The sequence below is a fragment of the Podarcis liolepis genome (assembly GCF_965112155.1).
Source record: "Podarcis liolepis genome assembly, chromosome: 9".
NCBI lineage: Eukaryota > Metazoa > Chordata > Lepidosauria > Squamata > Lacertidae > Podarcis > Podarcis liolepis.
The window spans coordinates 30,005,698-30,033,131 of record NC_139564.1 but is presented as its reverse complement, the minus strand read 5'-3'; the positions used below and the strand labels follow the sequence as shown (position 1 = coordinate 30,033,131).

At 45.3% G+C, this 27,434-nt stretch overlaps 1 protein-coding gene across 8 annotated transcripts in view; it reads left to right on the top strand.

The window, feature by feature from the left end:
• The first annotated feature begins 159 nt into the window (after positions 1-159).
• The window catches only part of ANKRD50 (ankyrin repeat domain containing 50), a 46,394-nt gene continuing 19,119 nt past the window's right edge, over positions 160-27,434 (top strand). The window contains exons 1-4 of one of the 8 annotated variants that reach the window (XM_083460329.1): positions 212-442; positions 2,217-3,483; positions 4,924-5,034; positions 26,049-26,278. In XM_083460329.1, the coding sequence (XP_083316455.1) occupies positions 5,000-5,034; positions 26,049-26,278 (265 nt within the window). In that variant the 5' untranslated portion in view covers positions 212-442; positions 2,217-3,483; positions 4,924-4,999. The other 7 variants (XM_083460324.1, XM_083460330.1, XM_083460327.1 and 4 more) reach the window with 7 other exon arrangements.

Below are 27,434 nucleotides of genomic sequence, written 5' to 3'. Positions count from 1 at the left end.
GAGCGCAGCGCACCGAACCTTCCCTCCGCTCCGGGCGATGCCGAGCGGCGTCTGGCCACGCCCCTTCCACGCCCACGGCCGAAGCACCAAACCAGCAGGCGGCGGGCAGGGCCTAAGGAGGCGAGCGCCGAGGAGGAGCCGGAGCGAGGCCGCCCAATCAGGCCGGGGAGAGGGGGAAAGGGGCGGAGGCAGCTGTGGTGGTGGCGGCGGCCGCGCTTCGGCTGCGCCGGACAGGGAGAGCGAGGCCGGAAGGCCGGCCCTGCGGGGAGTGAAGAGGGACGGGGCGAAGGGAAGCTCCGCGGACACGCCTGTCTGGGCTTTCGCCCGCCTTGGGGAAAGCGGCGGCGGCGGCGGCGGCGGCGGGAGGGGAACGAGCCAACCAGCAGCAGCAGCAGCAGCAGCAGCTGCCGCCTCCTTGTCCACAGGAGAGGAAGCAGGGGAGGTAACTGAGCAGCAGCAGCAGCCCGGGAAGGGAGGTTTTCTCTCTGGCAACCCCGGCTAAGAAGACCCTCTTTTCTACCAGGGGCTAGGCAGTCTCCGCGGCGGGGCAGCTGTCTCAGCTTGCTGGGGCTGCGCCCGGGTCTACACGGCTCTCTTGCCCGGCGAATCGCCGCCTCGTCCCGTGTGGATGAGCGCCTGCCTTGTGCAAAAAGCTCCGTGTGCAGCGGGTGGGCTCGCGCGCGGGTCTGCTCTGCACGCTTGCCGCGCCCCGTGCAAAGGTCTTTGTTTTGTGTGTGTGTGTGAATGGGAGGAGGGGGTGTCCCCGTCTCAATCCGCCACAAATGCTCGCCTGTCTTCTTGCGATCACCAAGCTCCCCGGACTTCTGCGAGGCGCTGGTGCGGCTGTGGGAACGTGGGAACGCTCTCTCTCTCTCTCGGGGTTTCTGTTTGCTTTGGTCGGGGCGCGCGCGCGCGCCTGCTTGCCTGCCCCCTCCCCAACTTTCCCCTCCCGATTCGTGGAAGGCTGTATGAGTGGCAAAGGTGAAGAAGGGGCCAGCGCGCAGCGTCGTCGGAAACCCGGGCGGGGATTGCCCGAACTCTCTCTCTCTCTTTGGGTCTGCGAGTGTTTGAAATCTGAACCCCGCGAACGTGGGAGTGGGGGTGGGGAGGCGTGCGATCCGAGTTGGGAGCCTGACCGGCGGGCGGAGAAGAGCGAGGCCGCGGCGGGACGCCCTCCTCCCGGAGCATGCAACTCCCGTGCAGCGATGGAGGGCGGGGGCTGAAGCGATCGGAGTGGCGGGCGGGGATCTTTGTGCCGTGGGGCGCTGCTGCGTGCGTGTCCCCTCCGTTGCGGTGGGGTGGGCGGAGGAGGGAGGGCGGGCGTGTGTCTCTCCGGAGCGGAGGATCTGGGAAGCGAGCAGGCGGGCCAAGCGCTCTCTGGCTCGAGTGAGTCCGCTTTTCCTTGTTTCCCATTCTTTCCCCCTAAGCTTAGACTTCAAGGCTCTGCAACCGGGGAGGCTTCCCTAGGGAAAGGGGTCGTTGCATCCTGCTGAACCTTCTCCTCTCTTTCGACTATCGGCTGAAACGGGAAGCCCAGCCGTGCGGGACGCCCGAAAAGGGGGGGGGGGGTCGGGGGAGAGACAAAGCCGAGGACAAATGCAACGAGCGCGTCGCTGGCTGCTGGATCCAACCGCGGGGAGCCGAGCCGATGACAGCGACAGCACGCTGCCCAGCAACAATGCCGGGGGACTTTTGGGGTGGAGGGGGGCGGGGAGAGAGAGAGAGAGAAGACGGTAAGTGGAAACGTGGCTCCTGTCTTGCTCCTGATGCTCCAGAGCCCTGAACAAAGGCGGCTGTGAAAAAGCTGGAGGGCGGCAGGACCAGTAGGCATAATAGGAAGCAGGTACAAGGGAGGTTCAGATGACCAAGTTTTTTTGGGGGGGGGGGAGAGGAAGGAGGAGATAGGAGAGTCCTTGGATGAATATCAGTTTTCAGAATGGGATAGGGGGCTCTTTTGTGGCTTCAAGGGCACATATCTTGCACGAAAAGGGCACAAATGTGAATCTAGGCAGTGCTAGGGCTTTGTTGGGGTTTTTGTCCTTTTTTTGCTCCTCCGATACTAAAAAAAGCAGGACATAGTGTGCATAAAGTGAATTCTTTCTTAGGCGGTTTCTTATTTTTGTCCCCTAATAAGCAACTGGCTTCAGTTGATTTACTTAAGAGTGGAATACCCTGGTGCATGTCAGCTAACAAGTGTTTGTGGTGCTTAATTTCAGGTCTGGGGCAGAGATGGGAGTGTTTTGACATCTGCAGTTGAGACACCTGGAGTGTGAGAGTAGACCATGAGACTGCAAAGAAAGCACTTGCTGAATGTCTCCTCCTGCGCAAGAAGTTTGAGTGTTTCCATCTCATTGGAGACACGGTGCGTCATAATTTGAAGGGCTTCCTTGGACCACAGAAGCTTGCACAGACTCCAGTGAACCACTTCTCGATAAACAAGGCAGATCCATGCATTTTCAGTAAACATTCACGGAACAGAAAAGAAGCCTTTTTTTGACAAGAGTCGCATCTTGATGTGGGCTGCGTTTTGAAGGGGGTTATAAAAGCCACATATTTTGGAATGACTGGAAACCTAGAGAGGCACAGAGAACATGCAGGAACCGTGTGTGTTAGCAACTCAGCTTTTTTAGATGTATCATCTGTATTAGAGGGAAATGCAAACACTATAAGCTGCAGCTGTAGCCATGGCATTGCATGACCTTTTAAGCCATATGAGAAGTATTTCTGAGCCTTGGTATCAAACGTAGCTTTATTTCTAAATCGGATGATCGGCAATACACCATGTGCTAATCAGGAGAGCATTTGGATGGAAAGATGCCTCTTCGGCTTTGCAAAGATGCTACTGACCATTATGTGAGGGGATGAAAGGTTCGCGGATTGCGTTGCCCAGTGACCAAGCTCCATGCTGCGCACGTGTCGACTTGGATTTAAGGACCTGCCTTGAGTGCAACTTTTAAAGATGTGCTGTCGTTTCTGACCTGCCCCAGAGAAGAAAGTCTGTAAAATGGCTCAGACCAGCTTGCTGCAGGGGAAACAGTTTTATTGTAGAGAGTGGGTTTTTCACAAGCTTCAGCACTGCCTGCAGGAAAAGACGAGCTGCAGCAACAGCACTGCCAACAAACCATCCGTTGTGCTGAACTCTGGGACTAATACTTGCGTCGTCCCTGGCAAGGGAGCTGCCTGGGGTGTGTTGCTGGTAGGAGGGCCGGGTAGTGGCAAAACAGCCCTCTGTACTGAATTACTGTGGCCGAGCTCACCTGCCAGTCTGCAAAGGGGTTTACATCACCAAGCCTTGGCCTTCCACTTCTGCAGGGCTCAGGACTCGGACACACTCTGTGTGGGAGGCTTTATCAGAGGGTTAGTGGCCCAAATCTGTCGCAGTGGACTGATTCAGGGATTCGAGGACAAACTGAGAGATCCTGCTGTTCAAAGTCTCTTGCAGCCTGGGGAGTGCGAGAGAAACCCAGCTGAAGCATTTAAAAGGTAAATCAAACAAAAAAAACACCCACCCTGTATCTGCTTCCTTCATATCTCCTGATCAGATAAAAACACAGCCCGCCATAAAAACAGGTAAAACCTATCTCTCACATGGTATTGTCTCCCTGCATGAATTGTTCCAATGGCCCGTATGGAAAATACCCATTTATAGCAGATGCTGCCAGACAAGATACACTTGGAAACACATTCCAGGTTGGCATCTTCCAAAGATTGCATAGTAATTGGAAACAGAGGCTTTAGAAGAGGCAGGAGGAGGGGAATAAAGTGGAAGAGGTTTTTTCTTTTTCATATAACAAAAAGGAAACTGATTCCATGGTTGTATTGACAAGAGGCCCTGATTTTAAAGACACAGGTTTTCTTGCTAGTGTTGTGAACTACTTCTGACTTGGAACTTTTGGGGAAGTCTAGAAACGAGAGTATCAAAAACAAAGCACAATGTGTGAGGCTGTGGTTATTGAGGGATTTAATCAATTTAGTTTCATCTTGGTGATGCCATGAATTACTTCCAGCTATAACTTAATGCCTCTAAAAAGATTAGGCTTTATGCAACATGGGAACTCCTATATCGGTCAGCATAAAAAAAAGATTGAGCTCCCCCCCTTTTTTTTTGTCCTTTACTATGAGATGAGTGTACAACCCTAGAGTCTGGCAAGACTGGCCCGAACGGGCAGGGGTACCTTTACCTTACTATGATACCTTCCAGGTCTTGTACCTGGGAAACAATAATTGAACTAGGATTTTGAAGGAGGTTGAAGAGCTGACACGAGAGTTTAACAAGGGTTTCATTTTCCCATGTGTGAAGCCTTTCCTTGTGTCTAAAACCTGAAATCATTCCTTTGGGAATATAGGAACAGAGAAACCTGCAGGGGGAGAGAAGACAGGAGAAGCAATGCCTTGGGAATGTGTGAAAAGAATAAATGCTGCTCATGAACTTGCCAAGCTCATCTAATTAGAGTTAATTTAGTATGCTGTCTGTTAAATAAGCAAGACTGACCTAATAGGGTTTTTTTAGGGGTTAGCTTCTCAAGAGTATTTTATGAAAGCTGAAAGTTTCAGTGATTATTTAAAAAAGTTCCAGCGGTTGTCCAGTTACACTTATTTCGTTAAACTGTTTCTGTGAAATAGGTGGCTGTGTAAATAACCACACAAAGAAATGCATTCTTGATTTGAGGCCCAGCACTCATAATTTAATAAAAGCTGTTTTAATAGTGGGTGAATGCAAGTCATTATTCACCAAGTGGCACCTTAGCATGATATGTATCGAATGTCTAAAATGTCACTCTGATGAAAGAGAACTTTACTTTGCATCAACACCTGATCAGAAATCCAGGAAAAGTAGTATCCTCCTTACTGCAGGCTGGTTTACAAAGGTGGTATAGGCCAATGGTCACAAACATGGTACTTTCCAGGTGTTTTCTATTATAGCTGCCATCAGCTCCAGCCAGCATGACCAGTGTTGAGAGATGATGGGAGATGTTTGCCAGCAGCATTGGAGAGCACCATGTTTGCTGGTATTGCTGTCACTGAGTTACTATGGTAAGAGGTTCCCTTCTGTGGCTTGTGGGTAATCATCTAACTTAGGGCAGTCCAACTTTTCATACCAACTGGGTCACTTTGGACTACAATTCCCACCACTCCTGACTATTGGTCATGCTACCTAGAGTTGATGGGAGTTGTCATCCAAAACATCTGTTTGGCAAAGGCTGGTGTAAACAAATATGGTAATTTTCCAGTGTTCATATGCTGCATTGGAAGTTACTTAATGGTGTTAAAAGCCTGTTACCTTTGCCTGCATTTTTAGGCTTCTTGAGGGATCCTAATTTGGTGCTATAAAAAGAGAACACTTCACTTGAATAGGAAAGGCCAAGGGAGATACTAGCATCCACTGTTAAAATGGAGGCAAAAGGGTATATTACCATAGCTAGTATTTTAAGACACTGGTAGGAGGTAGTTCAGTAGACTGAGGGGGTGGAATATAAAGGTAAATCAAACTCTTCCCCCATCTCTCCCATTTTATACTATTCTCAGTAATTGTTTATATTGGTTCTATGTCATATCCAGCCTCAGCCTTACACTTAGAAATCTCTTATGTGGTTGATTCCAGTGGGTTCATGTGAGTTGCTCAGATTGGGCTATTAATGGTTTCCCACCCGTAATTATCCACCTGTAGTTTCCAGAAAACTGGTTCAGTTTTGGATGGGGTGAGGGGCAGTATCACTTTTGGGTGGAAACATCTGCCAAGTTGTTGGGAGCTGTACCACAGAAATAGAGAGAACCGCTGTGCAGAGTCGCTAGCGAGCAGCTGACTCCCAACACTCCTGTTTACCTTCTTAGTCCTCCTCCTGTTCAAGTGCCTGCTATCTCGCATTCCTATGTCTAGAAGTATCTTCCACTCCTCATTTGCTAGGCAATTCCCATCTGTAACCCTTTTCTGAACCATTGTAGAATCACATTACTGTTCTTCAACAGTTCTCTTGGAAAGTGACTTGCTACTTACCGTATTTTTCGCCCTATAGGACGCACCGGCCCATAGGACGCACCTAGTTTTTTGGGGGGGAAATCAAGGGGGAAAAATTTATTTCCCCCCCAGGTTTGCGCAGCCATCCCCAAGCTAGAAGAGAGAGACAGAGCGCTCCATCTCCCTCTTCTGCCTTCAGGGACAGCATCTCTAGCCTCCGTGGGGCAGCGGCTTGCCCCGCTGTCCCCCGAGCTTATGGGGCTGGCGATGGGGAGAAGCAAGCTTGCTTCTCCCCCCCGCCAGCCTCCAGATCAGGTCCGGGAATAGCGGGGTGGCAGCGCTCCGCCTCCCCGCTATCCCCCGAGCTTGTGGGGCTGGTGGGGGGGGAAGCAAGCTTGCTCCCCCCCAAGCCTTCAGATCAGGTCAGGGAATAGCGGGGTGGCGGCGCTGCGCCTCCCTGCTATCCCCCGAGCTTATGGGCTGCAGGCTGCTGCCTGCAAGCCTTGCGACCCTGCAGGACCTCGCGCAGGGATCCGGGGGGTGGCGCGGAGCTGCAAGAAGCCCTGGAGCACAGGCAGCTCCGCGCCACCCTCCGGAGCCCCGCGCAGCTTCGCGCCGGGATCGGAAGGGTGGCGCGGAGGTGCCTGTGCTCCAGGGCTTCTTGCAGCTCCGCGCCACCCTCCGGAGCCCCGCGCAGCTTCGCGCCGGGATCGGGAGGGTGGCGCGGAGCTGCAAGAAGCCCTGGAGCACAGGCAGCTCCGCGCCACCCTCCGGAGCCCCGCGCAGCTTCGCGCCGGGATCGGGAGGGTGGCGCGGAGCTGCAAGAAGCCCTGGAGCACAGGCAGCTCCCCGCCACCCTCCGGAGCCCCGCGCAGCTTCGCGCCGGGATCGGGAGGGTGGCGCGGAGCTGCAAGAAGCCCTGGAGCACAGGCAGCTCCGCGCCACACTCCGGAGCCCCGCGCAGCTTCGCGCCGGGATCGGGAGGGTGGCGCGGAGCTGCAAGAAGCCCTGGAGCACAGGCAGCTCCGCGCCACCCTCCGAAGCCCCGCGCAGCTTCGCGCCGGGATCGGGAGGGTGGCGCGGAGGTGCCTGTGCTCCAGGGCTTCTTGCAGCTCCGCGCCTCCCTCCGGAGCCCCGCGCAGCTTCGCGCCGGGATTGGGAGGGTGGCGCGGAGCTGCAAGAAGCCCGGGAAAGCCTGCATTCGCCCCATAGGACGCACACACATTTCCCCTTCATTTTTGGAGGGGAAAAAGTGCGTCCTATAGGGCGAAAAATACGGTATGTTTATGCAGCACCTAGCACGCTGGTGCTAAATAAATGTCAAACAACAGCAGTACATTCTTCTGTTCTGTTGCTTTGGTTAAATTGAATTAAAAGTGGAACCTTGTCCATTCTGCAAAGGAATTATGCAAGTTTTCAACTCTGCTCTTTAATATTTGGATAAAACAGCTGCAAGCCACGGTGGGATGAAAGTAGCAGTCATTGCAGCAGCTTAATAGCATTGGTAAGTAATGATGAGGAAGCTAATTTGAGAGCATCTATGCCTAATAAAACATGAGATGGAGGTTATCATTGTTTGAAACCCTGGAATTTCAAGGGCTACAGTCTCTCTAAAAGCTAAGAGAAGTATCTGTTGGCTGCAACTATGACTCAAGTATAAGTGCTATAACTGCATTTTTAAATACCTGTAAACAAAGCTGCAGCGTGAAGCTCTGTTGTTGGAATGCCTGTAAAAGTTCTTTCGGGGAGGGTGGGAAAGCACATACTAAAAATGAAGATTTGAATCTGGTTACATTGAAAACAAGAATAGAATGTGTTTTGCACAGACTTGTTAGAAACCTGAAACTCATGTGCTTTAAAGTCTAAATATGAATAATGTCACAAACAGCATTTGTTAGGAGATCTCAAAGTATGGAAGTATATGAAGGAGGCAATGGATGTTTGCACCATAATGGGGACTGACTGTCAAATGTTTTACAATAGTTGACTTTGATAGCCCAACTCTCTGGGCTGGTTTTCAGCCATGTGGAAAGACAGGATTTACTGCAGCTTTCTTGATAAGAGACATAACTTTGGACTCTTTTGAGAGAAAGTTCTAGGGATTTCGTTGTGGCTCTTAACAGTACTTGTGCATGACAGTGCTAATGTTCATAAGCATCTCTTAATCATATGGAGAGACTTCATACCTGAATGTTTGGAGATCCTGTTTGATAGGTCTAATTCACCTAGCGTAAGACTTCCAGCTGTTTTGTTGTGTGTGGAGGACCCCCACATGATCATGCTTCAAAAGCAGGCCTTGTACTGAGGAGAATAAACTGTGTTTACATGAGTTCAAGTGTCTTTTCTCACTTTATTTTTAGAAATGGTGGAAATCATTGAAAGCCATTCTGCCTTTTGAGAAAATATTGTAGCCTCAACTCTTAACTTGTAGCGCTCTCTCTTTTTTAAAGAAAGAAACTTCTATTAAACTAGGATGTAAAGAGGTTTCTTTTGAAATGGACACCAGTGTTAGGCCCACAGGCAGAATGAGTAAGGCTACATGCAGATGCAGGATTGAGCCTGTGTATTGCTAATTGAAGTTATTTGACTCTGAAAGGATACGCACTACTTTAAATACTGTATGTGCTTAGGACATTTGGAGAGACTATGCATAATACTGTAACAGCTTAGATTCTGAACCTGTTTAGGGCCAGCTGGAAAAGGTGGGTAGTTAAGTATCATGACTGTTGTGGAACAACTGAGATGCAATTTGCCTGGAAAAAAACAAACTCTCTTGGAAGGAATCCGAAGGACTTGTGCTGTCCTCAAGAGATGCATGCAGTCTACCCACAGCTGTGACAAGATGCTTCATTTGCACACCTAATACCTCCATAAATATACTTCTGAAATGTGTTTTGTGTTCTCAGTGGTCTTTAACATATAGACAGCATATGCCAAATATACGATATGGGTCTTAAGGTGAGCAAATAGTCTAGGCTTTGCTTTCCTGGTCATCAGCTGCAGAGGTGCACTTGAGCCTGAAAAGCAACAAACCTGGGGACAAGAAGAGCATCTTTTGCCTCGACACTGCACACAAACAGCATCTTCTATCTCCTGTGCACATAAAGAAAGCAAAGTATTTTTATTTTATTTTTTCATTTTACCTGCAATATTTGCCTCAAGCTGCTGCTGGTGGTTGTGGGATTGGAAAATGAGTGTCCCAACTCCTGTTGTGGTACATTAGTAAAGGTAAAGGGACCTCTGACCATTAGGTCCAGTTGTGGCCGACTCTGGGGTTGCGGCGCTCATCTCGCTTTATTGGCCGAGGGAGCCGGCGTACAGCTTCCGGGTCATGTGGCCAGCATGTCTAAGCCGCTTCTGGCGAACCAGAGCAGCACATGGAAATGTCGTTTACCTTCCCGCCGAAGCGGTATTTATCTACTTGCACTTTGACGTGCTTTCGAACTGCTAGGTTGGCAGGAGTTGTGGTACATTACTTTTCAGCAATTCACCTTTCCTGCAGATCTACTTCTGCAGTCCAGATTGCAATATATATCCTGAGGAGGGGGGGGTGTGTATTTTATGTATACCACATAGGTATTTTATTATTATTATTATTATTATTATTATTATTATTATTAATTATTATTATTACTATTATTTATTAAGGGGTTTATAGATTTTTTCTAAACAGTGTTGAAGAAATGTGCTGATAGGGTAGATCTCCAGATTTGTACAGGTGAGCTAATCCACCTGCTGCATGTGAAGGAGGAAACAAAAGCTCCCTTGGACAATCTTGACTCAAGAAAAACATTTTTGTGTGTCTTAAAACATTTAAGGACTGTACTCTTGAAGTTTGAGTAAAAGCTGTCCCTGGACTCATGCCAAAGAAAAATGTGGCTTGGTGCATCTCTGTGCTCTGAAACACATCAAGCTTGGTGGCACAAGCCATGGAATGCTATGGCTCAAAGGTAGCAAATGTGGTGCTCTGCGCATGTTTTGAACTACAATTCCCATAATCGATGTTCACTGAGGGGAGATGGGAGTCCAGAAACATGTGGAGGGTAAATCGCAGAATTTTGCCACATGTATACAAGTTAGGCATCTGGCTGTAATTGTGCCTAGGCGTTATAACTCTACAAATGTTATCATATCAAAAGCCTTATACGGATTCACCTTTGGTGTAAAGCAGGCAAATCCTTTGGTAATCATGCTGCCTTTGTTCATGGTACAAAAGAGAAATGTCTGTTACATTCTGCCTGAGGTATATGCAAGGAGAGAGGTAACAGAAAGGGGAGGAACTGTTGTCTGGAACTTCTTGTCTATTATCTGCTCCCTCTCCATCTGTAGCAGAGAAGGGAGCTACTTCTCTAGCAAAGGTATCTGATGAAAGTCCAGGCAAATAATTGCCTGTTTGCAGTGCACAGAGGTTTTATTTGCATGAAACATCTCGTGTTGTCCTTTCCCAGTCTTTGTTTTGTTTGTTTCCTTTTGCCTCCCTTTCAAGCCTCTAAGCTTCAAAGGCCATGAAAATTAAATTTTAATAGACTTGAACACAGCTGCAAAAGTGCATCAGATTGTACCATCCCTAACAGCTGTTCATGAGTTTCCAGAAAATGCAAGCCTCTTCAAGCAGGTACACATCAGAGTAAATTAGGCATGCCATGCACCCCTACTCCTATGCATGTTTCCTTGGGACCATTTTAGGGGCGGTTGCTCTCAAGATTGTTATTCAAGATGGTTGGAGCAAGAGTTTATAACTAGCAGTTTAGCCCTAAGGTGAATCCTATTGATTGAATGGAACTTGCAAGTGAATGTTTTTTAGGATTGAAAACATAAGTTCCTCAGGGCAATCAGAAGAGTCCGTTGGTTCAGATCAAAGGAACATCTTGTGCAGCATCCTGTTCTCATAGTGGCCAACGAGATGCCCGTAGGAAACCTGCAAACAGGACCTGAGCACAAGAACATTCCTCCACCCCTCCCCTCCCCAGCAGTTTTCAGCAACATTACCGCCTCTAACTGTGGAAGCAAATCATAGTCATCATGGCTAGTATGATGTTGCAACAGAATCCATGATCTGGACCTTGCACAGAACAGAAAGGAATAAGCTCTCCACCACAAGAATGAATTTCAGAGCTTTACTGGAAGCATTCCCCAAAAGTTACAAACAAATGTTACAAGATACAAAGTAACACACTGCTCTTAAACAATCAAGGAATTTTGTCCTCTTTTCTTTTTAGTCCTTAATTTAGTCCAAGAACTTTCTTCTCTGCTCCCAGAGAGAGATCCTAATCAACTTGCTTTATCGCCCTCAGGTGTGCAGTACATATCTTCCATTTCTGTACTGGTGTCTTCCTGTCTCTCACACCTTCCAACTTCTATCCTTATCATTAGTTGGTACTTGAGTCCCGCAATCTCCCTTTCTTTTCAAGAGCAGCTTGATGTGGAGTACAATGGGCTACTCTTGGACTAAGCCCTGAGATAAAAGACAACCTTGAAGCCAGCACAATATCTGTTGAAAGCAAGGGGTTAAATAGTTGGACAGTATGCCTTATAGTATGGATTTATATATATGGTAGAGAATTTGTGTGGCCATTGGTCTCTTTGGGCTTTATACAATTTGTGCATCACTGGAAAAACCTGGAGCTCCTCCTGCCTGTGGTATGTTTGTGGGTGACCTGCTCAGATATCAGACCAGCATTTGCTTGGTAGGAATAGAGTTGAATAGGAAACTTTGGATATGAACAAATTGATCAAAATGCATCCGCACACTGTGGTCCAGATTAAAACATAAAAGTTGATTTGCCATAACAACAGGTGCTGTTAATGTCTTTACAGTCCTCTATGTACCTGTGTGATTTTTTATTATCCCTTGACCTGGTGATCCCTATATATATATATATATGTTGCTGACAGTTTTTGATTGTCTTGTGATTTAAGCATTGTGGCCAAAGTTTTAGCTAAATGGTTATTGCAAAGGTTTTGCCTTGTGTAGGTGATGGAAGGGACTGAGTGTTAGTTTGTTATAACTCTTAATTCTAAGCTGCATTTAAAAAGGTAAAGGACCCCTGACAGTTAAGTCCAGTTACAGATGACTCTGGAGTTGTGGCGCTCATCTCACTTTACTGGTCGAAGGAGCCGGCATTTGCCCACAGACAGCTTCCAGGTCATGTGGCCAGCAGGACTAAGCCACTTCTGGCGAACCAGAACAGTGCACGGAAACAACGTTTACCTTCCTGTTGGAGCGGTACCTATTTATCTGCTTGCACTTTGACATGCTTTCGAACTGCTAGGTTGGCAGGAGCAGGGACTGAGCAATGGGAGCTCACCCCGTCGTAGGGATTCGAACCACTGACCTTCTGATCGGCAAGCCCTAGACGGCTAATTTCATGACTCACTTTACCAATGCTTATGTGACTCGTACCATTATGCTACCTGGTTGAGGGTGGGACTGCAACTAAAACCCCTATGGCAGTGCTAATGTATCTCACGTTTCTAGCACGAAGAAGTATTATGATGATGATACACTGGAGCAAGTTTAAATTGGTGAAGCAGCAGTAGCTATGATGTTGGGGAAAGAAGAGAGAAACAATGGAGTTGTGGGCGCAGTGAGGAAGAATCAGAAGTGGCCAGCTCAGTCTAGATCCCCTTCTTCTTTGGCATGGTTGCACCTCTCCTCTCCATCATAACAGTGCTAAAGAATTTAGCTGCGGTATATAGTCCTGGAAGTCAGTGGTAACTAGGGATTTCTGTTTCAATCCGTCTCTGTCACAATCAGTGCTGTTTCCGTTCTCCTGCAATTTGATTTCTGCCAAATACAAAGTTACTCATTTCATTGTCTGCTATTTTATGTAATTTTCAAATTTAAGACAATTAATGATGTGATTATTTCCACACCCCTCATTTCATTGCAACCTGCCACACAATGGCTGGCATAGATGACATCAGGTGTAGGGTGATTGGGTTTGACTTGTGAAGATTTGCCTCATGGGCCAAATTAGGATTCCTGTTGGGTCTAGTTTGGTCTGGAGGTTCTCCAGTCTTGATAAAACAGGCTTGTAAGGCTTTTGTAAGGATAACTGAGAAAATATACGTTGGCACTGAACACCTGAATGTGCTATAAAGATGCTAAATATTAATGCTCTCTGTATATTATCTGGTTAGAGCTGGTTAGAGAGACCAGTATGACAGAAAGCAATATAACCTTGGAGAGAGGTTTACTGTCTTAATTGGAAATGGCTTTCAAATATATTGGCTCCAGAAAACACAAGTACCACCATCCTGCTATATACCTGGACCATATAGAAAATCAGTGATGTGGGAAGCAGAAGGAAGCTTGTACTGACAAAGCAGGCCTTGTCTGTCACAAAGCAGTCACTTGGCTTTCTCAAAGAATTCAAGTGTTCTTTTTTAAGAGATCAAGCATTGCAATGCTAATCTTGTAGTAGCCTGACATTCAATCAGTGAATGACTTTGTGCTTTCAGGTATGGGCAGTTTATGGCATGGACAGTTTATGACAGTAACAGCCACTTAAGTTTCCATCCTGCTGTGTGTGTGTGTGTGTGTGTGTGTGTGTGTGAGAGAGAGAGAGAGAGAGAGAGAGAGAGAGAGAGAAAATTATAAGTGGGTACACACACACGTATTTTGCCATAGTCCATTCCAGAGCTAGGTGTGGTATGACAGGATTGGAGGTAGGAGATTTTGAGAGGGTGGGAAAGAAGAAAATGTTAGGCTTGCCTGGTGGCTAAATTATGTTGTAATAGAGTTAGTACTGAGGTTCCCCATGCAGCATTCCTGAGTGATACAGTGTTGGGCAGAGTAGTTTTATATGTGTCTGCTGGTGCTGTATGGGAGAGTCCTGAGAGTGAATTCCCAATTTTTCTTCTGCTCCCCATTTGAGAATCTTTCCCCTAGAGTGTAAATTGTTCTATTGAACCAATGCATTTGGGTTGGAGAAAGTGCTTTCTCTATCCTCCCCTTCTTATTAATCACCCCCAAAGGACCATTTATGTTGCAAAGAGGGCACACCCATATTGGGATTGAACTTGAAGGACGGAAAAGAGAGTAGGTCAGCAAATAGGCTCCAGCCGGTGTGCAGGCCTCAACCCTAATTCTCTCCCCTCCCATCAGGCCTCAGGTTGAAGGGAAGCAACTAATGGTCATTTAACCCACCAAGGGCTTGTATTTCCTATTTCATCTTATGTCTACCCACCCGCCTCCTGTCTTTGTTGATGGAGGTGATTGTTTTTGTCACTCTCAGACTTCTTAACTGTTCCTTACGTCATTCTTTTCCTCTAGGAGGACTTGGTTGTTGTTTTTGCTTTTCTAAGAAAAACAAAAAAACAAAACACCCAGAACCAGAAAGGAAATGCATACTTGGCAAAGCTCCAAAGTATACAGAGCCCTCTCTGCCTTGTCTCTGTCCCAGTTTGACTTCGGCTCCGCTTCTGATCAACACAAAGTTTACTATTAGAGGGAATGAATATGATTAAAATAAAGTTTGGAAATTATTTGTCGAAAATGTAACAAGGATTTTGGCCAGTTGCTTGTTTTATTCTTGCCCATGCTTTAATGGTTGGGGCACATGTGGTTTGTTTTTGTTTTTGTTTGAAATTTATAGTATCTCCTTTGCATAAGTGATAGCATTCTTAGTCACGGCTAGATTTCCCTCCTTTAAATATGCTGCACTAGATCTGAGGCAATAGCCTAATTCCTTTAGGATGACTTTTGCTATTTCAAAATAATTGAAAGCTGTTGGTGTGTGTGTGGGGGGGGATAACTCACTGGAAGAAATCCCAGTAGAGAAGCCTGAGGCGTTAGAGGAGTGGGAGGATGTTGGCTTTCCTACCAGGATACGCTTTCTGTCTTGTTGAACAATCGTTCTAGAGAAATGAGATGCTATTACTCTGTCACTGGGTTTCAAAGCATTACCAGCATGCTCACACAAAAAGGCTGTTTTTAAGCAAATGTTTCCCTTGTTTCAACACTTTGTGCTTCATATTTGCTGGATATTCATGGGAATAAGCAGAGAATAGTCCACTCCGTTTGATTGGGAGAGCAGTTCAGGAGATGAGTGAGACTTAGATTAATGCAAAATCTATGTAGTTTACCACAGAAATGTGCTGCACAGACTCCCTCTTGGCCCACAGAAACTGGTATTTCAGAGCATACTACCCCAACCAGTGGAGGGAAAATATAGCCATTGTGGCTAGTAGCCTTTGAGGGTCTTATCCTCCTTGAATTTGCCTAACTCTTATAAAGCCATCCTGGTTCGTGGCTGTCAGGGGTTCAGGAGCAGAGGCACAGGAAAGGGAGGAAACAGAGAGCGAGGGGGAGGAATCCGAAGGTAATATGAGCGACGACAGCGGACCGAGATCTCCGAGTCTTTCCAGTGAGTCGGAAGATTCTCAAAAAGGGGCGCCAGTGGTCAGAGCAAGGGGGGCGCCTAGGGGAACACCCCAGGAAGAAGGGACCAGAGGGGGTTCAGAGAGCAGCAGTTGGAAACCGGGACCAGCTTCCCCACCAGAGCGCAGTAGGGGGGAGGAGTCCCAGGTATCGGGATCGGGCGGCTCTCCGCAAGAGGGAGGACAGGAGTCAGGATTGGCCACACCTCCATCGGGGAGCGAGGAAACGGTCAAGAGGAAGGTTGAAGGCTGCGCGCGCGCGCCAAGTTCAAATGCACAGGAAGGCGGCGCAGTAAGCAGCCCGGATAGAGAGCCAGGTCCTAAAGCCCGCCGCAAAGAGGGAGAAGAGTTGGGGGGGTCAGCGTCAGAAGAGTCCAGGAAGGAAGAGACCACGGGGGGTAGAGGGACCCAGAGGAGAAAGGAAAGAAGGAAGAGGTGGAGCAAGGCGAGAGTATTAAGTTGGTGTACAGGGGGCGGAGACTCAGACGGAGCTTCGCCGGTCTAGCTTCTAAGACGTAGAGCTGCGCGCTGCGGCTTTGAAATGGAAACTGTAACTCAATAAAGACTTTTGTACAGTACTGCCGGCTAGCGTGGTCCTCTGTGAGCTGGGACCTGGAAGCGGCTCTGACAGTGGCTATTACTACATCTTGTGGAAACAAATTCCATAGTTTAACTAGGCACTGTTCAGAACCAGCTTTGGTTCTGATAAACTTACATGAGCCCCCCAGGATTAAGCGACAGTTTTCTGAGTGCTGGGAATTGGGCTTACTATATTTTCCCTGGCTGAGAAAAGCCATCTTTCTTAATGGAAGTAGACTGTAGACAGATGAACATGAAGCAACGCAATCTCTGCAGGTTTGTCTGGGCGATTTGTATCCAGGTTAAAGTTAATCCCAACCTTGCCTGACTAGACATGTCCCTTTCTCAGGGATCTCCGTTATAGGTGCCCATTAGAGACCAAAATTAAGCAGATGGTAGCCTTGGGGTATTGTTACCTAACATCACCAGGAAATATATCTCTGCACCAAACAAGGTATGCAAACTGTACAGAGTCCATACCTAATACTTTTTCCCTTTGTTCATGCCAATGCAGTTGTGAACACAAAATAGGATGAGTATGTCATCAAACTGTGCACCAGCTGTTCTAAATCCTGGAAGAACTAACCTTTCACCAGCCATTGAACAGTGAATGAAGAGCTGCAGACTCCACGCCAGCCCCCCCAAAACCAGTGCCCCAGTTGCCCTGGGATTGCAGAAGCAAGGGGTTGGGGATCTTTTGTCCTCTGCCACCAGCCAGACAAACCAGGTCTCCTTTGGACAGCTGAAAATAATGCCAATATATTTCGTGTCTGGCAACGTAGTGTATTCTGACCAAACTAAGCCTCCTGATGTATATTGTGCTCTAGGAGACTTAGTTTGGTCAGAATCTAGTACACACTTCCAGAATTTACATATAACTTCTTGTAAATGAGCCACCATAGCTGCTAGGGGGCCATGAAAATTTGTGTCCCAGTCTTTGTAGACTCGGCTACCCTTGTGCTATCTGAAACCAATAGGGCACATTGATAGCCAGATGTGATTTTTTTTTCAGTTTCCCTACCCCACTACCTAGGTTGTAAGCCACCTTGAAGATCATTTGATCAAAATGCATGAGTGTATAAATAAAATCATGATTATCCACCTTGTTCTGACCTGTTTGCCATTCCTGCTATTGTGCTTTTCATCCTTGCCTTTCAATTCAGCTACACGTTTCTGTTCCTAATTCATCAGTGCATTTACTGGCTTTTGAAAATGAGCCAGCCTCACCCTTTGGAGATTCTAGTTGTACCAAGTGACAGTTTTCTTTCATTTTTCTAGGTTGCAATATTTCCCCACTAACTACATAGTCTGTACATTTGGCTCAAGGAATACTGTATATACTCGAGTATAAGCCGACCCAAATATAAACCGAGGGACCTAATTTTACCACACAAAAACTGGGAAAACTTATTGACTTGAGTATAAGCTGGTTCACCACAAACCTGGTGGTGACGGCAGCAGTGGAGGAAGAACAAGCAGCCCAAAAGGGCTGCTTTCGGGCTGCTCGTTCCTCCGCCAGCGGCAAAGGCAGCAGGGGAGGAAGGAGCAGCCTGAAAGGACCCTCACTCAAGTATAAGCCAAGGGGGGCTTTTTCAGCATAAAAATGTGCTGAAAAAGTCGGCTTATACTCGAGTATATACGGTAACTTGAACAAATAGGAGTCAACTAGATTACTTCATAATCCACACTTTAAAAAGAATTCTGTTGTTTTGAAGCAACAAAGTAAATAACTAAGTCATAAGCATTCACAACTTACATATGTTTTAGATTGCAGTTTTTTTTGTTGACTATGACTCCTATGTCAGTAATGGGCTTTTTTGTCCCTATTGTGTTTATTCATGAGCAACTCTGTGTTGCTTGCCAGTAGTCACTTACCCCAGACCTCAAGTGACCCATTGCTGAGTTGGGATTTGAGCCCTTGCCATCCAGGGCCAGCACTGTATCCAGCTGGACACAACAGTATGACTTAATGTCATGAGAATTCGCCCCTCCCCAACATCCATTTCTTGGATAGATATAAGCAGCTTAAAACGCAGTGCAGAGAAAATTGAACAATCTTTCAATTCATTTTGGTGTTCTTAACTTGCTTTGTCTGTCATTTTTACTAAATCTCCAAACCCAGACTTCTGGGACTTCCGAGAACTTTTTGCATTAAATCACTAGTAGGACTTTTGGGGGAAATTGCCATATAAAATATGCGCTGGTGGTAGCACAGGTGGAACAGTGCTATTTAAAAGTCTTCCTTTTCCTCTTGCAATCATGGTCTATCTAAGAGGCTGAAGACATAAATTGTGGAATAGATTTTGTTAACAGCGTTAGTGTGATTTATGCCTCAGCTTTTGGTGCTGAGGTGAGTCACTTTGTGACAACCCACTACTTCAAAGGAGATGGGAAAGGAATCAGAGGAGGAAGGATGAATGGCAGAAAGAAGCAACTTGTCCAGGGGCAAAGTTGGAAGGCTGAATTGTACTTGCACATAATTTTTGAAACCTGCAGAACGTTAAGAAATTAACTTTAGAAAAGCAAAAATGACTACAGCAAGATACAGTCATGGCAAACATACAGTGAACATAGGTTAATTTTGCTGTGCTCCAGTTGTTGTTTTTGACAAATAGGCAATGCATAATACCAGAAGTTAAGGGAAAGAGGTAGAAAATTGATTATCAGGGTATAGAAGGGATTGTGGGAATATAGTTGTTTTCTTTGAAATCATTGAGTGTCCTTAAAAACTGACACCAAGGGTGGGGAACCTGTGGTTCTTAAAATGTTGCTGGACTCTTAATTCCCCTCAGCTCTGCTAGTTGCAGAGTTTCACTCTAACTTTTTGTTACTGGTTCTATTATGTATGAGTCAGTTCAAAAAGTGAATCTTTTTTACATAGTGCTGTCTCTCTCCTTTCTAACGGACTCGTTAGGAGAGATGGAACAAACCACCATACATGGTCGTGCTACAGACTGCTTTAGTTATAAATCAAGATGGTGTAGAGAAGGAATTCTGCTTGATTTAGCGTATGTTATGACCTAGAGAACCAGCTTGTGAGTAGAAGAGAACAAATAAGGGGGAAAGCTTGATTTTACAGAGCATGTTACCAAAAATAGAGAGGCACTACCTTTGCTGTAATTTTACCATTTTAAGTGCATGTCAAAATAGTCTGTTTCTGTATTAGTACTGACTGTTACAGTATAGATTGCAGCCATTTAATAAACCTGGAGGACATGAGCTTAACATATTAATGATCTGTAAAATGATGAAACAAAGATATCTTATGTCTAAAGCAGACTGTGGCTAAAGCAGCTTTATATAAGGATTCAGTAACGGTGAAAGAGGAGACACTGAAATTTCATAATTATGGTTGCTGTGTTGGTGTCCAAGTGTAAGCTATAAGATGATAGTGATCCATTTGAACTCATTGCTTGGCTGGATTAACTAAGGGAATTGAAAAAGGAAGATGAAAGTCAGTACAGATAAATGCGGGGTGTTTCATGGTGGTATGTGTGAGACCTTCCCTTTGCAACCTTTAAAGTGCTGAATTCGTCGTTCCCATTCAGAGCACTTCTGCTGTCAAAAAGACTATGAAGAAGGTCAGCGGTTATGGAAAGATGAACTACAGTGCACTCTGCTTGTCTGCTCATAAATTATAATGCAACTAGAAAAAGCAGGCTAACAGTGCAATCCTGTGCACATCTACTCAGGAGTAAGTCCTGCTGAATTCATTGGGACTTGTTCCCAGATAGTGTTTTCAATTTCACCCCCAAAAGGCCAAGCACATGTGACCATAGGATATCAGACCCTGATCTTATTTGATTCACCTGGGGAAACCCAGCCAGATGGGTGGGGTATAATTATTATTATTATTATTATTATTATTATTATTATTATTATTATTATTATTATTTGGTGTGTTTTTGGCAGAAGGATTTCCACCTAGAATATTAACACCTGCCACACAGGTTTATGATTACTTACTTTGAGCAAAGTTGCATTTTCTTGAACAGATAGGTAGAGTAATCCATTTGGAGTTTAGTAATGCAGTGTAGTGCAAGGCGATTGAAGAACTAAACAAAGCGAAGATGGGGAAATGCTACATGGTAAAATCTCTTTGTAAACCTCTTTGAGGTTTGTCGGTTTGTTTGTTGCAATCAAGAAGTGTATGAAATAGATAAGGAGAGAAATAAACGATCAAGTAGGAATTGGTGTCCTTCCTTCAAGTATTAGAGAATAAGTCCCACTGGATTCAGCAGAACTTCAGCAGACAAAGTTAGCGTTGCAGCCATAGTCCTTAAACCTGTTTTATTCATTCTTTTTGCTGGTATCTTTAGGAAGGAAAGTGGGGGGTTGCCAATGAAATAGCTAACTTAAATGGACATTGAGAAATTGTGCAGGATGCATGGAATGATGTCATGAAGATGAATGAAAGAAATGGAATGCAATCTAGTAGCACCCAGTGTTGTGTCATATGCTTTGGGGGCTAAAGCATATTTTGTATCAGTGGGAAAACGAGAGAGGATCTAGGGATCCTGGTGCACTTCAGGGTTACTGAACCAGCAGTTTTGTGTGGCTGTTAAGGAGACAAGGGAAATTCTTGAATGTTAGGTAGGGGTGTTTTTTTTCAGGGAAAAGGAAGTTCTGATAGCATCGTAGATGGCACTGGTTCCTTTTGAAAGCTACAACCAGTTCTTGTCATCTGTGTTAAAAAGGATGCATTCACAGTCTGCTAATTCCGAAGAATGACTACAAAGTCTTGCACTGAACTATCCAGACATTGTGCAGTTCCTCTGTGGTTTTACACTTCCCCTCAAGTACTTAGATCAATGAAAGTTATGTTAAATTTATTAAGGTGAAAGTTGAAATATATGGAGGAAGTGGGGAGAGGTACCAGTGGCTTTACTGGAGCAAAAATAAAATAAAATGCAGTATTGTTACTCTAAACTTCTTATAAAGAATTATTGTGTCCTTTGAGGAAGCCTTTGTGAGTAGAAGTCTTTACTCTTACATTGTTTGTAGCTTCCTTTTCATATCTATCCAGGGAAATCCTTTGATTGCTGGAGAAGGGCATCCTCTTTTTATCACATTAAATTCTTTTCAGATTCGTCAAGCCTCTTCCTTGTTTGTATGATATAGATTCAGGAAAGGAAATGAGAGATCCAGGGGCAACTGTAAATCTTGTAAGTCCGAACATTCAGCGGATAACTCTGGCAAGATACTTCTCTTAGCGCTGAAATGAATTGGCAATTCAGGTGAATTCAGAAGCTGTATAGAATTGGTGCAGTTGAGCAGTTCGAAAACGGCACCAAATGTCACAAAAGGAGAAGTTCTGCTGGAAAAGTATTGAGATTTCCTGTGGGTGATCTTCATTCATTTCTTAATTTATATCATTATTGATATCCTGCCTTTTCCCCTGACAGGAACCCAAAGCAACTTACAGCTAAAATAGAAACAGGTGAAACATAGAGGGGAAAGCTTTCATTTAAAAAACAACATTTAAACATTTTTACACACACAAACAGGGACATGGGTGGCGCTGTGGGTAAAACCTCAGCGCCTAGGACTTGCCGATTGCATGGTTGGCGGTTCGAATCCCCGCGGCGGGGTGAGCTCCCGTCGTTCGGTCCCAGCTCCTGCCCACCTAGCAGTTCGAAAGCACCCCCAAGTGCAAGTAGATAAATAGGTACCGCTTTTTAGCGGGAAGGTAAACGGCGTTTCCGTGTGCTGCTCTGGTGCCGGTTCGCCAGAGCAGCTTCGTCATGCGGGCCACGTGACCCGGAAGTGTCTGCGGACAGCGCTGGCTCCCGGCCTCTAGAGTGAGATGAGCGCACAACCCTAGAGTCTGTCAAGACTGGCCCGTATGGGCAGGGGTACCTTTACCTTTACCCTTACACACACAAACATATAGATCACTACAATAAAAACAAGACAGCACTAGCTCTTTCATTCAACAAGGAGGGAGCCAATCTAATTCTCTAGGAAGCAGCAGCCAAACTCTGGGAGCAGCCACTGAGTAGGCCCTGTACTGCATCTCTACCAAACATGCCTTTGAGGGTGGTGGGACCAAGATAAAGAGGCTCCCCTGAATATCTCAGAGCCCAGACAGGTTCATATGAGGGAATATAGTCTTCTGCATTTATAGACCTATTCTGGTGAGATGAGGCTGAAATTATATCCAAATGATCAATGAACACATAAACCAATTTGTGCTGTTTCTTAGGAACTGAATGTGTCGTGCAATTTTGATGCCTGCATGGCTAACCTGATTTACATCGGATAAAGAAAATCATGTGTAAAATATGTAGTACAGAGACCTTCGGGTGTTTCTGGACCCCACTGCCATCACCTCTCACTGTTTGCCATACCGACGAGGGCAGCCAAAATTCAGAAGGCCACAGATTCCCATTTCTTGGTGTAGCAGTGCAGGTTTTTACCACTTGCAGGAGTGTTGGCAAAGGTTGCAGGAGACGTTTTTGAATAGCACTCTCTTGGGAGAGTTGATGCTGATCATCCCAAAATGAGCCATTCTAGGGAAACGTGTTTAGTGTGAGCTGCTGCTGCCATGAACATTTTATCACAAATTACTACACAAGCGTGAATGTAGTGGGAAGGCGGGGAAAATGAAATAAAAGGCATGTCTTGGTTGCATATCCCAACCAAGGCCACATGACTGGCTGCTGTTTAATGGAGTTCTGTGGAGACCTTTTTGCTACATGGCATGGATGGCGGATTCCCACAGATGCAAAAGTTGGGAAAGTTTAGTGCTGTGGATTTGAAAGGAAGGCTCTTTGGTGACATATTTTTAAAGAGTGTCTGCTTAACATGAAGAACCTTTCTCATATAAGTGTTTTTGTTATTGAAGGGAGGAGTGAAGGGTAGGAGTGATTACCTAAGGTAAGTATCTAGGGAAAAAGTAGAAACAAGTGAATAAAGAGGGGCACTGTGGGTTAAACCACAGAGCCTAGGACTTGCTGATCGGAAGGTCGGCGGTTCGAATCCCTGCAACGGGGTGAGCTCCCGTTGCTTGGTCCCTGCTCCTGCCCACCTAGCAGTTCGAAGCATGTCAAAGTGCAAGTAGATAAATAGGTACTGTTCCAGCGGGAAGGTAAACGGCGTTTCCGTGCGCTGCTCTGGTTTGCCAGAAGCAGCTTAGTCATGCTGGCCACATGACCCAGAAGCTGTACGCCGGCTCCCTCAGCCAATAAAGCGAGATGAGCGCCGCAACCCCAGAGTCGGTTTACCTTTACCTAACAGTGTAGCTGCACATCTGAATTTGGAAGTAAAACCAGTGTTAGTGGAGATGCAGAAGTTTCAGATGCTCCCAGCCCTTTGTTCCACTCATTGTCACTCTGAAGATTGATTTCTCACTCAAAACATATAATTAGGTTTGATGGCATATTGTTTACATCTTATTTTACAGAGCTCATGATTATTTTCAAACGGTCTTCAAGATGACTGCTAACCTTCTCTAGAGATACCGAAACATTTGGCTGGCGTGAGAAGGGGGCGAATTGCCGCAGTTCATTCTGCTTTGAAACCAAGATGGCATTTTTGAAAATAAAGGGATTATTTTCTAGTCAAGACTATTTCATGGCAGGAACAGTTGCCTTATTGAAGAATCTGCTGAATAGGCCTGAGGTCAGGATGCAGTTGGAAGTTAGAAAATTCTGGATGCGCTGAAGCAGACACTTTTAAGTCTGCTTTTTTGTGTGGTGTCTCCTGTTGTAATGATGCTCTAGCCTTGGGGAGTTACTGGTAGCTGTAATGTGTTGTAATGCATTCTTTTTCCCCCTGCTAGAATTAAATTTGTGTTTTAAAATCTTAGTCAGAAAGCACTGGTGGAAATGGGGAATAGCCAAACTGTTCTAAATGTGAACTGTGGTGAGTTTGCATGGAATGTGTTTTACCTTACATATGGAATGCCTAGCTCTTTACAAATATTAGAAAGTGATGCTCATCTATTCCATTTAAATATGCCCTGATGATTTTTTTTAACCATTTCAAATAAATTAGGAATCACCTCTATGATAAAATTGGTCTTAAATAGGGACATAAAGAGCTGCACACAGAAAAAGTATGATGGAAATTATGGATTCTCGGAGGTGATGGGGGAATTCCAGTCCAAAAACACACACAAAAAGGCAAATGGTTAGTAATACAAAATGACACTTCGGAAGTGTGTCAGGCCTTTCACTCATCTGGTCAAGTCAGTGGGGCTACATTACTGGAAGCGGTTGGTGAATCACTTCCTTGGTATGGCAAAAATGCAAGTTGCGTTGAAGGCTCTACCCACCCCCATCCCTGCCAGTTGACAAAATAGTACTACCAATAGCTGTGTTGAGTAATCAGAAGTTTGGATAATTGAACATGCTTTTTTCACTAGTTTACCAAGACTTTCTCGCATTTCATGGTGGCAGAAAGTGCAATTAGATGAGTAAGGTCTTTGGATAATGAAGGAAACATGTGTTTCAGAGGTTTGCTGTGCAGTCCTAGGCTTATTCAAGCAGAAGCAAGCCCCATAGAGTTCAGTGAGACTCACTAGAATGCAAATGTATCAGGATTGCAACTCTAATATCTAATTATTCATTGGCTGTACAGTGGTACCTCTGGTTACGAACTTAATTCATTCTGTAGGTCCGTTCTTAACCTGACACCGTTCTTAACCTGAGGTACCACTTTAGCTAATGGGGCCTCCCGGTGCTGGCGCCGCATGATTGCTGTTCTCATCCTGAGGTAAAGTTCTTAACCCAAGGTACTATTTCTGGGTTAGCGGAGTCCGTAACCCGAGGTGTTTGTAACCCGAGGTATCACTGTACAGACTTTGAGCTAGTTGTGTATTTTTTTTTCTTATCTGGCATGTACTTTTTTTACGTCACACTTTACTTAAATCCCATTTATTGGGGATTTATAATTCTAATTATATTCCAAGGGGATAATCCAGGTTGTTATCATGACACATCTTTTGATAAAATGCTGTCATAAAGAATTCCGGAGCACGAACACATCCTTGAGTTATTTAAGTGATTCTGGGTTTTACCTGTTCCTTCCCACCCCCATCCCCAGCCTAGGAATTGCAAATCTTGTGATCAGAGAGAACCATGCTGTTGGGGGAGGGGAGAGCTGCCTTTCCTTGAAGGGCTATTTCTTTATTTCTGAAGCTTTCATAGCTCTGATGCTGTACTTACTGTTAGTATATGCTCTCAGCCCCCAACCGGTTTGGGGGGGGGATGATGGCCTGCTTCCTAGCACTGATGCAAGGACTTAGACATCTACCACCATGACATTTTGCGTGGGGGCAAACGAGGTAGACAGTCTGGTTTGGTTTGGGTAGATGGCCCTGCAATATCATGTATTCATACAGTGAATAATCATGTAGCTTCCAAGGAACAAGGGGTGAGCAAGCACCTCTGATCTTGCCAAGAGTTGCTGGTTGACCTTCAGTTCACTTTAGCTTTGGACTTAACTGCTTGCTAGAGTAAACAAACTGGATACTGACTTGAATTCAGGAATGTTATTTCAGAGATCATGCAAAGAGGCTCTTACTGGGTGGTTTTGTGATTGTGTACTGTCTCATCGTGAGAGCATCCACTTGTTGCGCACTCAGCCATGGAAATGAATGGCATTCGCACAAGAGAGCAATGCTGGTCTGTGTATCTGCAGTACCTTCTAATAGGGCTTGTACAGACCAGGAGCATTGCTGCGAATAGTTGTTACTAGAACTTTAGCTGGGATTGCGCTTGGTACTAATAAAACCTCTATTCAGATTTCACATACATTCTGCTGGGCATATCCAACTCCTGTTAAACTTGAAATTCCCTGTTTATGGCCATGTTGGGTAGCTGCACAAGCGTAATCCAGACGTGCTTGTCGCTGGCCTCAGCACTTGAACTGCTGCATTTGTTTACATGTTAAAAGGCTTAATCAAATATTAAAGTGGCTGCAAGTGAGTCTGCGCTCCCTGACAACACTGGAAAAAGAATTCCCCAGCGACCTCGTTTTAGTACATACTGTGAGCACCTCTTTGTGTACACGCAAACAAACACACACACGTTCCTTTGCTGAAAAACAAAACTACCCATATAGAATATATTTCTGGATTTTTATGTTTGTGTGTTATAATTCTCCTTTCTTTTTTTCCTTGCAGGTGCATTTTGCTGCCTCTTCTCGGAGCCAAGCCCCCTCAGCAAAGTCTCTTCCTCCTTGTAGATTCCGTGGATGAGGGATGTAACATTGCAGAAGGCGACCAGACATCTACGGGCTTATCTGGAACTATAGCTGAGCTTCTAGCTAGTCACTATGAGTTTTTCCCTCCATGGTTGCTGCTCCTGTGCTCTGCCCGGAAGCAGAGCAAAGCTGTTACAAAAATGTTTACCGGTGAGTACAAATACTAATAAAAATTTATCCTTTTCTGAAATGTTTTGCTCATCACTAAATTCCAGCAATTAACTTTCTGGAATCTCCATTTTCTTGGAGCCTTTACCCAGTTGACAATGGTTACTGTACATAGTGGGTGTATCTACATGGATGCTGATATATTATATGGGGTTTATTGTGCTGTTCTTCCCCAGTAAAAGAGTGCATGAAACATGACAGCGTTGAAGACTTGAATCCACTAGTCTGGTGTGTGTGCAGCAATTTTTTTTTTCTCTGTCTAAAAATCTAGATTTGTCATCTTCTTCTCTGGGAGTTGAGGTTTACGTTTTGCAAGCTCACTGTATGGGTGTAGCTGTATTTGATCCTGGGAGTATGCTGTTGGCAGACTATTGGGAATCTTCTACAACTTGTTGTTCCAGTCTTTGCTGAATTGTGAGCTCATTTCATCACTCCGCTGCTATTGTTTGTGGGATTTTTCTTAAACGTAGAGAAGCATAAACACTGGATTCCCAGCCTTCATGTGAAACCAGCTTGAAACCAGGCAATGAGTGGAATAAAACTGCAGTTATAATAAAGCTTTAACAGTAAGAATAAATAGATTAATAATAATAAATAGATTAATTTATTAATAATAATAAATAGATTAAAAATCCCTGGTCTCTTCACCCTTACAGCAAAGCTCAATGATGCATTTGGTTATGATAATTTGATTTCCAAAATTGATAAAGATTATTATTATTAATTTCTTAAAGGCATTAGTAATGCCATTGGCAATTTTTCTCCTGGGGCAAGCAGGGGTGCTGTGTATATATACTAGGTCTGAAGTGGGAGAGAGGAGAAGGGTTGAGACAGTCTGAATGCACCATAGTCAAAATCAAGAATGCCTCCCTATGTCTCTTTAGAGGAGATTTAAAAACTGAGGTGCATTTAATTGTGCGATCACACAGTTAACATATGGTGTTGGACAGTGCTATTTTTGTAGAAAAAGAGGTGCTGGAACTCACCACAAATGCCACCCTTGTTCTCTTATAATGGCAATGGCGCCCACCTGAGTTCCAGTGAGTGCTGGCTGAAAAAAAGCCTTGGTGTTAGATATGGTGAAGTCTAATATTGTGTGCGTGAACTTCTCCTTTCTCCCCTCCCAACCTGCAGTGCC